The 16,267-nt window shown below is 39.9% G+C and overlaps 1 protein-coding gene, 1 long non-coding RNA gene and 1 pseudogene across 4 annotated transcripts; 1 reads left to right on the top strand and 2 right to left on the bottom strand.

Annotated features, from left to right (window-relative positions):
• The first annotated feature begins 307 nt into the window (after nt 1-307).
• LOC149242413 (uncharacterized protein C24B11.05-like) lies at nt 308-4,549 on the top strand. Of its 3 annotated transcripts, XR_016246635.1 has the most exons (9): nt 309-395; nt 536-601; nt 727-824; nt 992-1,029; nt 1,350-1,437; nt 1,652-1,876; nt 1,949-2,014; nt 3,601-3,660; nt 3,934-4,549. XR_016246635.1 is itself a non-coding variant. In XM_089374238.1 (8 exons), the coding sequence occupies exons 1-8, from the start codon at nt 347-349 to the stop codon at nt 2,526-2,528; spliced, it is 813 nt and encodes a 270-aa protein (XP_089230364.1). In that variant the 5' UTR covers nt 308-346; the 3' UTR covers nt 2,529-3,234. The 3 variants fall into 3 exon arrangements, 1 of the variants encoding a protein (XP_089230364.1); XR_016246634.1 differs by having other exon boundaries at nt 308-395; nt 1,652-2,014; XM_089374238.1 differs by lacking the exons at nt 3,601-3,660; nt 3,934-4,549 and adding an exon at nt 2,346-3,234 and having other exon boundaries at nt 308-395.
• A 266-nt stretch (nt 4,550-4,815) lies between these two features.
• On the bottom strand, nt 4,816-6,510 carry LOC149242412 (uncharacterized). Its single transcript, XR_016246636.1, has 2 exons — nt 5,316-6,510; nt 4,816-5,186 (listed from the first exon to the last, which is right to left on the bottom strand). It is a non-coding gene; the product is annotated as an uncharacterized LOC149242412 (long non-coding RNA).
• Nucleotides 6,511-6,688: 178 nt separating this feature from the next.
• Nucleotides 6,689-7,502, bottom strand: LOC149242411 (pentatricopeptide repeat-containing protein At2g13600 pseudogene; annotated as a pseudogene).
• Nucleotides 7,503-16,267: the final 8,765 nt, after the last annotated feature.

The following is a 16,267-nucleotide window of genomic DNA, read 5'->3' as shown; positions in this document are numbered from 1 at the left end:
GAATGTCAATGCAAGGCCTGAACAGGGGTGTTTTCGGCGTTCCAGTGGCTAAAAGGAACGAAATAGAGAAGCTTCTAATGCTGCTTGAAGAACAAAACCCTGTACACAATCCTACTGAAAATATCCAAATGGTAAATGCGTTTGTATTTCAGTGTGACACCTTCATTTCACATGAATCTAGTTGCAGGATTCCACGTCGATTCCTTCACTGCGTAGCCTCCGACCAACCATGCCTGCAACTTGAATTCTCTCTATATATATATCTATAACTTCTTTGCATATTCAATGTGGTTTTCGTAGGCTCAGTGCAAATATCCATTGCCTCTGTAATTGCAAATTCTGTGATATGAATATGATGGAACAATCAACAACTCAATTCGATTGTCTGCTCTTCGGTACTTTTGGCATGAATTCAGAAGAAATCCTGGATTCTGTTTCAATTTGAACTTTTCGCATATCTTTAATTGCATTTATCATGAATATTTTGCCAGAAATTCCAAAGTTATTTTGACGCTCTGTTTTATTTTTGTCACAGATTTGGATGATACTCTGTATCCTTCCAGTACAGGCATTGCCACAGCCTGCCGCAAGAATATTGATGGTGTGCTGTGAATTATGTCCCGTATTAAGTTTTACATACAGATTATTTTTTCCTTCCTCTATTAGAATTCAATTAGTTTTTTCTCCCTGGGTGTTGTTTCATGGATTTGATTAATGTTGTTCCAGAGTTTCTTGCACAAGTTTTCGGATTCAGCAGAGAAATTGTTTCCAGCCTCCGTACAGAATTTTATAAAACCAATGGGAGCACTCTGGCTGGGCTGAGAGTAAGATTTCCCGCCTTCCATATTCAATCTGCAAGAAAAAATCAATTCTTATTCACTCCCCTTTAAGCATCACCATGTGACAACTTCATAGAGCAGAACAGAGGTATCATTGCTTGGAGGATTTAGGCTGTTTGACTGTGACTAATAACTGTTGTTTAAAGTTGCAGAAACTGGGTTATGAGGTTGATGCAGATGAATATCACAGGTGCAATTCTATTTTGTTTGTGCTGTGAATGACTGTTTCTGTCACATTTTTCCTTTCCTACAATGAGCAAAAAAGAAAATCAATATAGAGTGCTGTGAGAGACCTATTTCAGAAAAATAGAAATAGCTTTTCAGCTTTTGTATTTAATTTTCCATGACATTCATGCTTAAATTGTATCACTAAGCATCATGGCTTAGTGAGGAGATTCACCTCTATTTCTCCCCTGAGATAATTGAAATTTATCTGGCTAGGTGCATATGCTTTATTGGCATTTTATCAAAAGGAAAATCTTATACATGTGTAATTTTCATAATTTCTAGATTTGTGCATGGGAACTTGCCATATGAAGTCATTGAACCAGACCCTGCACTGAGAAGCGTTTTGATGAGCATGCCTCAAAGGAAATTGGTAAGTATTTGGTAATGAGTTGCATAAATTCAATTTTTAGGTCAACTTCAATAGAATTTAAAGCCTTACAAGCACAAACACAATTCTATAAGGTTGCTTCCCCTGTGGATAGTTGAAAGAGATCATGAAAAATACAATAGTTGGCATTATTTCTCTAAGAATAAAATGAAATGAATGCAACCATAACTATTGTTTGGAGATATCTTATGTGCAGATATTTACAAATTCAGATAAGACTCATGCATGTAAAGTCCTAAAAAGACTAGGCTTGGAAGACTGTTTTGAGGATGTCATATGTTTTGAGAGCCTTAATATGGCTTATCCTTTTAATCAACAAACTGATGAATGCAAACCCAATACTTCTCCTGTTTTTATCAAGCCCTCAATTGAAGCCATGAAGCGTGCACTCACAATTGCAAATGCAGATCCACCAAGAACAGTAAGTTTCCAGCGTTTGTCTTTAATTTGTTTACATATTTTTACAGTGATCCTTCTTCGAACTCTTCTGCAGCTCTTCTTTGATGACAATGTCCGAAACATAGCAGGAGCAAAAGCAACAGGCCTTAATACAGTTCTGGTAAGCCCTCAAATGACCCTCAGAAATTACTAGTGCATGTCATAATTTTATAAAATTGCAGGAAACTTTATAATTCTTTGTGACATAGTGGGAAAGGTTTAAGATGGAATTTATTCGTTACAGAAAAATAGTGGGGGAAAGAGAGTTCTGTGTTGTAAATTGTGAAAATTGTTTTAATAGTTTTGACCATTGGACTCGAAAACTCCTGTTCGTAGTCAAATTTCTTTTGAATCTGAGAGAAGTAAAAAGATTACTTGAAAGTCTAGATTATCATTCTTGGTGGCTTGATATTTATTGGTTTCTTACTTAATTTGGTATGTTGTTTGGGAAGGTGGGCAGCTCTGTAAAATCTGAGGAAGCTGATTATTCCATAGAAAGTATTCATAATGTGAGGGAGGCAATTCCTGAAATTTGGAAGGAGACAACCAAATACATGGGCCATGATAGAGATGACAACTTTGACTTTTCAATTGTTAATGTGAATTCCATTGAAGAAACTCCTATTGAGGGTTAACTAGCCAAACATTCTGAAAAAATTTATCATTGAATGGAAAATGATAAAATATTCACATTTAAATAAGCTTGTAGAGTTTGTTAATTTCTACATTCAGGTCACTTGGATTGAATCCCACAACGGTTTCACAATCAAATGACCTTCTACTATGATCACTTATTGTACAAGTATGATCTAGGAAGCAATTCTCTTTGATACATTTGCAGATTTTTATGGGTCTTCTTGCAGAACCCAAAGGGCTTTAAACGCTTGTTCAATTCTGTGGCCAAGGAATCCACTACCATTGCTTCCAATTCCTTCTGCATGGACATAAAGTGTGCCCTTTCTGCCATGTTGCTAAGAACTACTGGATAAAAATGCCAAACCACAACACTGAGGGCCTGCATGCTGGTTAAACTTAAAAGCCTGAGGAAAGGTAGAGATTTGGCTGACAAGACTTCTTTGGAGACAATCAATTGTGAAAATGACCATCCAATTAATGAGAGAGAAATTTTCTACTTGAGTTCAACCCAGATTAATTCCCTTTCCCTTGCAAAGGAATGCTGATCTAGAAAGCATCAACAAAATACAAATGAGAGGAGAAGGAAACAATCAAAATCCAGCAGTGCTTGGAATGCAATCCGTCATTTGCAAGGGAAGCAATAATGCTTTTCTTCAGATTGTAGGTTGCTGAGAAGAAGAGAGCAATAACATTTATTTTTGCAGATTCTGCACTTCTTTCATCCTATTAAAGCAGCAAAAAAATTAATTATCATTTTACATTTTAAGAATAAGATATTTGGAACCCTTTCATATGATAGGTGTAATGTCTTTCAACATGCATTGGGGTTTGTAAGTTTGAGAAATTTCAATGGGCATATGCTAAAATCGGATCCTCTGTTTATTCTGATAACTAGATAAATATGTGTATGCTATTTCTAAACAAAGACGGAATTTAATACTTACAATTACCATCGTTCTTTGGTTTTGAACTCTTATCAAAGGAAAATTCAATCAATCCATATTCCTCGATCCCACTAAATCTTGTTTTAGATGTTGAGGATTGCTAATTTATTTGTTTTCACAATTGCAGCTGTAAATGCTGATGGCTTCTTAGCACGGGATATAACATTCGAAAATGCAGCAGGGCCAGGTAGTCAACAAGCGGTAGCCCTAAGAGTAGATAGTAATCACTCTGCCTTCTACATAGGAAAGGTTATTTCATTAACATTTAAAGTAGTAGCACATGATATTAATCAAAATTCAACAATTGCATTCACACTTATATAGTTTTTTAATGTTGTTTTGAATGAAAATACTAAGTTTTCATGGTTTCTTCATAAATAAGTGTAATTTGCACAAATTCATGGTTACGTTTCTGTGTTATATGAAAGCTCAATCTATTCTATTTTGAATTTGGAATCAGGAGCCAAGTCGGCACTTCTAATACCAACTTCAATGGACATGCACAAACTATGAAAGTTGAAGAAAGCTATATAACTTCCGAGGTGGGTGTTCTTGTTTTTGTGATGCAGCAGAAAAGGAGCAGAAAAGGATCAATCCAGAAACCAAAAAGACTCAACAACACTGCAGAATACCAACTTCAATGGACATGCACAAACTATGAAAGTTGAAGAAAGCTATATAACTTCCGAGGTGGGTGTTCTTGTTTCTGTGATGCAGCAGAAAAGGAGCAGAAAAGGATCAATCCAGAAACCAAAAAGACTCAACAACACTGCAGCTGCTTGTTCCCAAATAGGGGGCTTATCTCCAAATTTTGTTTTCCCTTTCATCCATTTCTCTTCTCTAATTGCAGGGGTGTCACTAAACTGAACAAGGTACTCAATTTATATCGTGTTAAGAGGAGCCATTCTTTATTTATTTGTGGGATCGAACATATGACCTTTCCCCAATAAATAACTTATCCTGCCTGGCTTATCAGTTATCAGTCATAGTTAAGACCGATTTTATGAGTTTATGAAACATCGTTCAGATGAATTTTTAGGAGTATTACATAATGTGCAAATTTTGCATTGCAGTCACACTTCGTGTTTTTTAATCTTTCCTGTGAATTGGATCTGAATCACATTGAAACAAGTACAACAGGGGTTGTATTTAAAACCAATAAGATTCACTTAAACAAAACTCAGAGAATATGTCAAGCATCAATAGTTCTAGTTTTCTTATCAAATTTCAAAATAGAACAAATTTTACCACAAGAGAGCTCATTCCAAATTGATATTCCAAATTGATATGGTTCAGAAAAGGGCACGCCATCCCATCCCTCTTCCCATCCCTTCCCTTTCCATTTGAGCAAAACAAAGATATATTTTTATATCATCTGTGGCCATGCATTTTTTACCACAAGAAAGCTCATTCCAAATTGATATGGTTCAAAAAAGGGCACACCATCCCATTCCTTCCCTTTCCCTCCGAGCAAAACAAAGATATATTTTTATATCATCTGTGGCCTTGCATTTTTCAACAGCTTCTCTGATGCAAACAATACATAGAATATAACAGATGGACAGTTCTCATGCCTCTAATCTTAAGAAAATATTTCTACCGTAACAAGTATCACTCCATGAATATGGTGGAGAAGCAATTAATTTTTTCATTTGTTCACCCATCAAAATCAGTTTGTAATGACATTCCACGTTGCAGAATGCTTTGTCACCTCTGCATTAATCAGCAAACAGAGAATGAGATTAGCTCTTGAGAATTGGAAATTATAATCAATTCAAGGTGAATTTCAAAGATTAAAGAAAATTCTAACATAAAAACCATGTTGTGATCATTATAACAAACCTATACATGTAGATGTCCTTCCAATGGTTCAATTGTCGGTTGCAAAGAAAGCATGCTCTGAGAAAATGGGCAACATGAAACACTTCAACATTTGAATTGTTGAATTGCTTTGAGATGGGGTGGCTAACATCCCATACTCCATGTTCATGTTGTTTCCAAACAGGGCATTGCACAGTTTCACACTTGATAACCGTCAAGAGCCATCGGTAAGAGTAATCCCTGACTGTGCATTTAAGAAAAGTGTAGAACATTATACCTGTGGGTTAAACCGAGTTCAGGCAGGCCAGACCCTTGCTTACCCGGGAAAGATCACAAACCATATTCTTGTAAATAGCAAGTTTAAGGGAACCAAATCCATGGTGGTTGTCAAGATAACTAACATAGAATAACAACATAGCAAGAAAATCGTCATTCACTACACACTGAATTTAAAATAAATCCTTATGGTCACGGTATGGGTATAAGCATAAGGAGAACTAAGTTCCATTACACACAGAAATCACGGTATGGATATAAGTAGAAGGAGAACTAAGTTCCATTACATACATAAAATTGAAAGACATTCTGAAAATATAGAATAACAACATAACAAGAAAAATCGTCATTCATTACACACTGAATTTAAAATAAATCCTTATAGTCATGGTATGGGTATAAGCAGAAGAAGAACTAAGTTCCATTACATCCAGAAAATTGAAAAACAATATGAAAATATCAATCGCATTGTCTAAACTAAAAAAGCTAGGAAACTGTAGTAATCATTCTCCTTGACTAGACTATTAAGAAGAAATTAGAGCAGTTAAAACTACCTAAACGTCGTTGAAGTAGCCATAGCTAAATCTGAAACCCTCCTCCGAGAAACTCTTCCGTAGAAATTAAATAGGGTCCATGCATTAATAACAAAAAAATAAATAAGCCGCAGACTTGGTGGAACATTTGTCAACCTGGAAAAAGAAAGGAAGCACTTGGTTATTTAGGGGAAGATAATTTCAAACCACCTTCGAACTGTGATTGAGAACCATTCACTCACCTGTGAACAAGAAAACAAGACGGGTCTCATAAGACCTAGATAACTCATAGCAAAAAGGGGAGAAGAACCACTTTCAACCAAGAGAGCAATCGCAAGAGGAAGATGAGATGATGAACCCTCGTGGAGTCAATTACCCGCCAGACGAGGATTATTGCAGAGACAAGAAATGAGAAAGGTTTCCGCTCCTGTAAGCCAAGGGAGAGGTCGAGGATTGGTATCCTCACTCCAGAAGCTGGGTAATGGATCGTTCTTTGCTTTAGAAGGTGTCGCATTAGCTGAACCTTAGCTAGACTTTTCCCTGCTTTCAGGGCGGACAACATGTCAGGCATATATCCTGCCTCCTTCATCCGCTTAGACAAGTGATCCAGCATTGCATAAATTCTCTCTGACTGTGGGTGTGATCTATCTCCTACAATAAATTTGTGCACCACATTCTTGATTTCAATCCAACTACATCCAGGATTCTTCTTTACCTCCCTATCTTTCATCATTCTTCTCACCTTTGCAACATCATCCCACTTGCCTGCAGCAGCATAAATATTTGACAGCAAGACATAGGAAGCTGCATTTTGAGGTTCCAAATCAAAAAGGTGTTCTGCTGCACGTCTACCTATATCAAGGTTTCCATGGACTCTGCAAGCACCAAGCAAGGCCTTCCACAGAATAGCATCAGGCTCATAAGGGATGGAGTTGATAAGGTCCTCTGCTTCATCCAAGTGCCTTGAACGACCAAGAATATCTACCATGCAGACATAGTGCTCCACTCTTGGTCTAATACCATGATGCTGACTCATGGATAAGAAATAGTGCCAGCCTTTGTCCACTAGGCCTGTATGACTACATGCAGCCAGAACACCAAGAAATGTAACGTGATTTGGAGTCAAGCCTGCTTGTTGCATTTCTTCAAAGAGTAGTAATGCCTCCCTGCCATGTCCATGCTGAGCATATGCTGATATAATTGTGGTCCATAAGACCGTGTCAGGTTTGTAAATTTTATCAAATGATAGCCGTGCATCATCTAGGTTCCCATCTAGGTTCCCACATTTAGCATACATATCAACTATGGCACTTCTCACAAAAACATCTGACTCAATCCCACTTTGATTATTTGAGCATGAACCTGTTTGCCCTGTTCCAGGGTTGCTAGGCCAGCACATGAACTTAACACAACCAATTAACCAATTCTTTGTTCCTATGTAGCATCCTTGCTTTGACATAAGTTGGACATAGATGAGGACTTACACCGACATTCCATATTCAATAGCTCTACTTAGACATTGACATAACTCATATAGACATCTCTATGATTGGGACTCAGCAACAGACAAACTCTGCTGTCAACTCAGCAGCTTATGAAATGGCCAAAGTCTTCTTAAAAATTTCAATATTTCTACAGTTGAGGATTGTAGCAAAGCTCAGGGATCAAACTTAACTCCATGCTTATGAGGCATCCGCGTTCTCACAGTTACTTGCAGCTCATTCTCAGTTTTAATGGGAAGGTGATATATGGTGTATTATTGTTGTAGTGGCAGGGGATGGATTTTAATTGTTGGTTGGACCAAAAGAAATTGATGCAAATCAATATTAACTAGTTATTGATAATTTTGCCCACTGAGTTCCTTGAGGTCGAGTATAATGCTTTCCTTGCTTATCAAAGAGTATTGATTCTTTTCAATAGGAGTAGCATGTGAGTATCAGTTTTATAAAGAAGATTCTTTTTATTATTAATAAAAATATAGATAGTTAGTTTCATTTTAAAGGGTTATAAATATGAGTTATAAATACAAGACTTAAAAGGTTGTAAATATTTCAAGGGTTGTAAATATGAGTTATTAATTGTTTTTACTCAAAACATGATAAATAGCAATTTAGCAATTTCTTTTTAGTTGAGTGACTCAAATTCATGTTTCTTTAGGTTGACGGTAAACCCACTAAAGTGGAAAAAATTGTGATTCCAATAATTAGAGGAATTGTCATCATGGGGTGATAAGAAATTTAATATTCCAAGAAGAGGAGGTAGTAGTAGATTCTAAATAAATTAACAATGCAATAACATAAATGTTTGCAACAAATTTAAAGAGATCCACCTTGTTGAATAATGCACACACTACATGGATAATGGATTTCCGCACTTTATGCCTTACGGCGTTTTCTTTGCAACATCTGGTGCAAATGCTAGTTTAGATAATTTGCGACTCGTGAACATGGTAGGGTGATCTAAGCCTTCTCCACCATCCTGTGTGAGTACTTCCCCCAACGCTATACACGACGCATCAACATGAACATGAAATTCTTTCTTCTAGTTTGGGAAGATAAGAATCGGTGCAATAACCATCTTCTTCTTTAATATATCTAGGCTTTTCTTATAGTCATCATCCCAATAGAATGTGACATCCTTTTTCAACAGTTTTTCCATCGGCACGGTGATCTGGGCGCAACTTTTGATAAAACTTTTGTAGTACCCCGTATGTCGCAAGGTAGCGTGCAGCTGTTTCACACTGCGCGGTGCTTCCAAATTTAGAATCACCGTGATTTTCGCGGGGTCTACCATCAGCCCTTGTTTACAAACCACATGCCCCAATAGGTTCCTAAAAGGAATGAGGAACATACACTTCTTGAGGTTGAGCACGATTTGGTATCTTTGACATGTGTCCAGCATCAAGCACGGGTTTGCTACATGGCACCTAACTAGCCCAAATATAGTCCAGTCATCAAAATAGACCTCCAAGAACTTATGAATATATTCCGTAAATTCCGCAACAAACACGTGCGAAAATATGGTTGGCACGTTCTTCAGTCCAAATGGCATGACAATGTATTGAAGGCAACCCCACTTAGTCACGAAGGTTGTCTTTCTCCTATCCTCTGGTGCGATTTTGATCTGGTGGTACCCTAAGAACCCATCAGTGAAAGAATACGCTTCCTGACCGCCTACATTGTCCAACACCTCATCTGTGAACGAAGTTGGCAATGGATGATGTACACATGCATCATTCAACTTTTTGAGATCCACACATATTCTTATTTCATCCTTCTGCTTCTTTTCTTGTACCAACCATCGGTCTTACCCAATCGGATTCCTCCACAAGCTCAATGATGTCGGCCATGAGCATCTTGTCTAATTCTATGCAGACCTTCTCCTTGTATTTTGGATTTAAACGATATGGCCTCTGCTTAACTGGCTTTGCGTCAGGTTTTAACGTGATCTTCATTACCCCTAAATCCCCGATTATTCTCTTCAAATCCATAAACTTGGTTAGGAATTAGTCCTGATATTCACGGAGTAATTCAGTGACCTTTTCCACTGTCGGGCTGTCCTAGTAGTCCCCAATCTTCGCGAATTTAGGTTTCACCTCAGTACCAATATTCACCTAATTAGTCTTCATTGGTGCGGTTATGCCAGGGTTCTCAAGTTGTGGTCCTTGAACCTCATGTTTTTCTTCTGTCTTTGGAATATTAATATTCTGCAGCTCTTCATCCTCTTCCACAGCAACTACATTATAACACTCTAGCACGCAACTTAGCTGAGCATCCCATTCAAGTTGAATCAAATCTACCGACTCTTATGGCATCCTAAAGATGGCTGCTTTTACCTCTTGTAGCACTTCACCAATACTGTCCCACCCATCCTCAAAACTAAAGGTCATCATGAACCCTTCGCGCAGGACATCCCATTCACCGATCGCGTGACGGAGCTCTATTTCTATATACCAGTTTATTGGTATAACATCCAAGGTATGACAGAACAAGTGCACCCATTCAGGTTGTGCCTTATCCCCATAGGCCTGCGTCCACTTGGCCAGATGCATGCGCGGATCATCTTGCCCATCGTACTTATATGTTAGTCGCACCCTAGGCTTCCCAAATCGTAAGCACATCATTCCCCTACACTCGGCTAGTCGTCAAAGCTCCCTTTGTACGTACCCCACCACCTTGCGGGTGTAGCACGTAGTACCCAATCCAAGGCCTGGAAGCATTGCTTTTCCAACAACTCCCTTTCAAATTTATCAAAGAAGGTATCTACCTCACATAGGCCATCATGAGTAGGCAGGTCCCTTACTTCTGTCGATACACAACACAACAACCTTGTCATCATATTACAATTCAGTGTAGTTACTTCATGTAACCAATTTTTCCATCAAATCCTAAGTACAGGAGCTTTCGTGCTCCCATGCAATCCACCCATCCGTGGTGGGATTCACCCAGTCCTAGTTTCATGCTCTTATCTTATAGATGCAGTCCAAATCATAATCACTTTCATAGTCATGCACTGGCTCTGTATAGCGTGATCATTCAATATGGTCCAGGGGTATAACTACGCGTAGAGACTTATTTTCAAAAATCATCTTGCGCTTCTTCAGATTAATCATCCCGTTCATGTCATTGGCCTAATCAATTCCTAAGAGTGTGAGATAAGGATTGCTATCATCAACGATCTCTATCACTTCAAGGTCTGCTAGTGCACTCGCTCCCTTAATATCCATAGTGATTCCCTGCAATCACTCCATGGGTATTATCTTCTGCTGGTTCGCCATTCGCAGCTGAATAGGGGACCATTGTAGCATAGGTCTCCCATTCGCTCCCATGTATGCTTCAGCAGAACATTCGCATCCGATCCTAAATCCAGAATTACTTGGTCCATTTCATATTCTCCAATCTGTGCGGTTAACCTCATTTCTCTTCCCGTCCTTGTCTTAGGATTTCCAATCTTCCAGACCACGCCGGTTCTCCTGACGTGGTCCCAATGCATCTATTAATGAGTTCCTGTAGTCCTTTTACATCTTTACTATTGCGCAGTAACTTCATGCATGTTTCCAGGAATGTTGAGAGCATAGATGGGTCCATCTCTGGCTCCGGTCTTTGCTTCCTGAAGTGGAGGCATCAGCGAAGCTCTTCTTAGCTTCCATGAAGGTTTCCCGAGTGCACTCCAAATCAAACTCCGCTTCTTTCACTGGAGCTTTGCGAACCCAAGTACTATCTTCTGGCTATTTTCCTTTGTCATCTCCCATCACGATTCCACTTCAGAGCACAATGTTCACATTTGGATCTTCCTCACGTGGCTTAGACCTCATCATCTACAGATTCTGAGTCAAGGGAGGTGGTAGCACTCCTTTGTCGCATATCCTAGCTATCAGTGTAGGACAATCTTTCGTCTCATGATCAAACAAGGTGCAATATAAACATGACGACCGCATTGGATTCATACAATCGTGGGCATAATTTTCGAGCCCTCTGTAATTGTAGCATATCAACTGACCACGACCTCTTCCATGTCCTCCACCTTAGCCTCATCCGCACCCCTAGAATTATGTTTGTGCCACTCCTACACTCTAGTCTAGGGGCCACGATTCAGCCTGAACTTTGTAGGTGGGAGTTCTATCCATCATCAACTCATAGCTTCTATAAGTGCACTCATCGTGTCCCACTAACCTACAAAAGTTACAGAACAATTACTGCGAATTTTGTGTATACTTTTGTAACAAATGGTAGTTGTCCATAGCGTGTTTTCCACCTATTTTCCAAATCGTGCACCACAAAGCAGGTGTCGCGCTAGGTCCTTCTTGTGCTTCCGGTCTTAACGGCAATGGTCCTCCTCCCGCGAGGTAATTTGCGAACATCAGGTAGTGGTCCTTGTCATGACCCTGATCCTTGCATTTTACGCACCACACCTCTTCGCGTAGTTCTAGTCGAGCTATCCTGTCCTGTTTTAGAATCTGCATCTCCAGGAATAAATTCTTCAGTTGCACGTGGATCTTTTGAACTCCTAAGTTAGGATCCTGCATTGGGGTCTCATGCAACCTCATCGCGATCTTTAAGGCCTCTTCCTGAGTCGTCAAATTCAGCTGTGATACGTACTCCTTAAATGTGGCGTTAGCGATGCTACAAACCACTCGTGGTTTTGTCCATTCGTCAGATTCATATTGGCTTCATGAATCATGCATTTTAGCCTCTGATCCAACTCCCAAGGAGTCTCGCCTGGTAGCACCGTGACCTCTTTGAATCCAATGATCGACTGTGCTTCAGACTTCAGCCTGCTAAATTATCCATTTAGTGCTTCTTGAATATCCGTGATTCCCACATTTGGATTATCATTGTAGTGCTTAATATACCAGGTCAGCGCGTGGTCCTGCAGGGCGCTAACCAGTGTAACTTTCCTTATATTGTCATATGTAAGTCCTTTCGCTTCCCATACGGCTCTCACAATGAACCAAAATTGGTCCGGATCCTCATTTCGCAATCCCTTGAACACAAACAACTTTATCGTGCTTGTCATATTGACTCGCAGTGGTGGCAGAGGTGGTAGGGGTGAAGATGGAGGTGAAGACGGTGAAGCTGGTGGTAGTGTGGGTGGGGATGGCATTCACAGAATTCTTTGTCTTATCAAATGGATCGCACTTCATGGAGAGACCTTCACGAGCTCTTCATCGTCCCCTCGCAGAGGTGAAATCAAGGGGCTATTTTCTGGTCCCTTACTTCCTTCATTCCTGTAGGTTTTTCCACTTCTTGTAGCCCTAAACTCCAAGGTAATTGCATATCCCTCTTTTCACACAATAACATTTTAATCCAAGTATTCAGAGGCTTTACATACTTACCTCGCGGTCCTTTGAGAAAGCATCACTCTGCCTCACTGTAGCTAACTAAGGTGTCAACCACGAACTTAGTAATGAATCCTCCTACAATTCAATCGAGCCAGTGATCAATGGAATGTGCGATCTTATCCTCCGACACTTCCAATATTCGTACTAACTCTGGGGTCCACACAATAGGATCATCAAGCTACCACCTTCCTTGGCTATCTACTAGCTTCATGATCCAATCATACAACTCAGTGGGGAGAGACGCGAAGAATATTTCATGGATCTCTGTGTACATGTAGTAGTCTAACCACTCTTCTTTTGTCAGTCACAGGTTCCTATTCTCTTGCACCGTGAACTCATGAATTCTTTTGTCCAACCAGCCTTCAATTTCCTTCTTAGTTGGATTCCAATGATACGACATCAGACACCTCTATGCAGATTCTGGTCCCGGCAACGGAACCATTTGTTGTTTTGATGGGGCCTGACCTAGGTTCAGAGTTATTTAGCCAAACAAATCCCTACACTACTGGCCCTTTCGGCATTAGCCCGTGAAAAGCGGACTAAAGTCTCACCCGAAGCAATATGGGGGGATGTTGGAACCAAGTTTCTGCACCCTTGAGATGTCTGAGGTGTCGATTTAGTCCAGTTGTGCCTACCTTTGTGCAGGTCACTTCGTGCACTATTCTGACCTGCGATACCTTCATGATCTGATATAATTATCCTTCGTGTAGCCCTAACCAGGGGCTGAGGTGATTTCGTGCTGCTATGGCAGCGGTCTATGCTATTTCCCCAAGTTACACTGCGTATCTTATTTATCCCCTTATAGATGTTGGTCAACTTCACGTAAAAAGATACTTTAACTCACATTCACATAATCTACACAGTTATATATGTTCGCGCATCATATAAACAACATAAATCCAATTTATACCCAATATATTCAATGTAGAAAACAGGAAATAAATACATAGAATTGATGTAAAGCTTCTCTTTATTAATGCTTTAACGGTTACAGACTCGACTCGCCCTATGTACTCAGCTGCAGGGGTCCGCGCACTCAGTTGCGGACTGCTAGGCCTCTGCGCACTCAGCTACAGAGCCTTCTCCTACTCTACGACCCAAAGACTCAACTTTACACTTCAGATATGCATCAACTCTTCATCCTTAGATCACTCCATTTCATTCATTCTTTTACGACTTAGAGCCTCACTCTATTTATATAATCCCATGGTCCAATGACCATGGGTAGATCTCTCTAGCTGACATTACATTACAAAATTTAGGGCAGACAACCCTATGACTCATTTACAAGCTAGGTGCTCCATGCCCACAAAATGCAGAGTCTTTACATCAAAGATACAATTTATGACCAAAATTTTGGCTCTAAGCCCCAAAACTTTCCTTGGGGGATCCAATGCCCAACACATCACAAGATGGAAAGAAATTTAGTTGGCAATCCAAAGTGATGGTTAAACCAATCAACACATTTAAAAAAGATTCATACATGCTCATACATAACAGTCCATACATGCGTGCGTAAGAAATCAAATACATATGCCATTTACAGTAAACAAGACAGCTGGAATACAATACAACATATGCATGAAAACGTGTTGGCTCTTATTATATAAAGAAGTGTAAGTTCCAGTCATACAATACATCCATGTACACCCGCTAGCCCCAATAGTGGAACATTACAGCGACATCCACCTACTCCTCCAATGAGATGTACTAGCTCCGTGTAGTGGAGAAACCAAGGCACGTTACAATATTGACCAAGCTCTCTCCAAGATAGTCTTATCAGAAGCTTGGCTGACCAAAAGCCTATACAATGAGTTATGAGGGACTATTTATAAAAAAGGGTCGGGTGACCCTTCACATTCCCCTTTGTGACCATTCAACTACCCTCATGACTCTTCACCTACTCTGTGACTGTTACATCCAACTATTGAGACTTGACTTACACTTGACATGACTTAACATTACAATGCACATGTACCCATGTGAACAAAATGGCTTGAGCAAGCCAAACTAGACATCATTCTGGCTTAGACAACCATGGAAGTCCAACTCCTCAACATCCTCATGTTGATCAACAGTAACATATTGATGCCAAGATCTGTAGTCCTTGATGGTGTCTATGTGTTCCACGGTGGCATCCATCTGAAACCTGACTCTTGCCTCCATAGCATCCGGGTACACTGCTCGGGCTCCTTTGTCCAACTCGTCTGAAATCATACACATCCTTGTCTTCAATGTGGCTAGACCAGCAACATACTTGTGTAGATATCTACATTGATGGGAAAGTCTGGGCTAGTGGCAATGCGCATCAACTCATCGAAGTATGAGTCAAGCTCCATTCGGACCTGTTTCTTTGTCTTTGAATGGGTGACATTCCCAAGTGATGGGATCACATGTGTGCACACCACAACATCCATACTCTTGAATACTCATGCATGGGAAGCATGTATGCTAGTGATGAACTATGGGAGCTCTTCATAATTCTGGATCTAACTTTGGATACATGTCGTTAACTTGATTGCATTGGCCCTCATCATATTAGGCAAGTGAAGTGCGGCTCCCTTGTACTACATCATCCATGTTTGCATGTCATGAACAGAAGCATGTAAGTTCATCAAGATACCTGCTCTTATAGCACATTGTTGTTGCCATTCATTGAGATGGATGACTGCCTTGTGTATGGTACCAAACTTGGAGTACAATGCTTGCATAACTGTGTCAAGGGAAAATACTTTATCTTGTATTTCCTTCTTCAGTTCAGCTCGGGTGCACATTGTCACCAAGTCTCCTCCTTGCTTGGATGTTTGTAGTTCCTTTTCCATTCGCTCATTCTCAGCTATTAGGAAGCGAACACTTGAGCTAGTGGATTCGCCATACACTCTGGTTGCACCGGAAAAGGTAGATGGACATTTTTGCACATCAGTCATGATCACTCATTGTTCAACTTGTGCAGGAGATGTATGATCCTTTGGAAGTTGACATTCTGCGAGATTGCACAACTCTATGTTGGGATTTGTCGAATGAGATGTTGTGCATCTCTTCTTCCCACTGATCACCAAGGATCTCAGTGCCTCCTTGGTCATTCTAGACTTGCTCATCATCTGGAAGCATTGAAGTGGGTGAGTCAACCTCTTTACGGTGAGGCATGAGGTTGGTGTCCTGTTCCAACTCCTGTTGCTCCACATCTCCATCCAACTATTGAAGTGCTTATTCTATTCCATGAGTGAAGTCTTGTCCCTACGATGGTTCACCCTGTTCATCTGATTCCAGCTATTCTAATGAATCAACTACTTTTATGGGCATTTCTTCATCTGTTTGCACAT

This window comes from Pinus tabuliformis, chromosome 8 (genome assembly GCF_031772625.1).
Source record: "Pinus tabuliformis cultivar Carrire ecotype Pingquan chromosome 8, CPIR1, whole genome shotgun sequence".
Classification (NCBI taxonomy): domain Eukaryota; kingdom Viridiplantae; phylum Streptophyta; class Pinopsida; order Pinales; family Pinaceae; genus Pinus; species Pinus tabuliformis.
This window is presented reverse-complemented; position numbering and strand designations above follow the sequence as displayed.

What these genes read in the sequence shown, in the direction of transcription:
- LOC149242413 (XM_089374238.1), top strand. Translation starts at nt 347, where the DNA reads ATGAATATGATGGAACAATCAACAACTCAATTCGATTGTCTGCTCTTC. An exon ending in ATTCGATTGTCTGCTCTTCG is followed by an intron (nt 396 to 535) that starts GTACTTTTGGCA and finishes TTTTTGTCACAG; the next exon opens with ATTTGGATGATACTCTGTAT. An exon ending in CAGGCCTTAATACAGTTCTG is followed by an intron (nt 2,015 to 2,345) that starts GTAAGCCCTCAA and finishes TTGTTTGGGAAG; the next exon opens with GTGGGCAGCTCTGTAAAATC.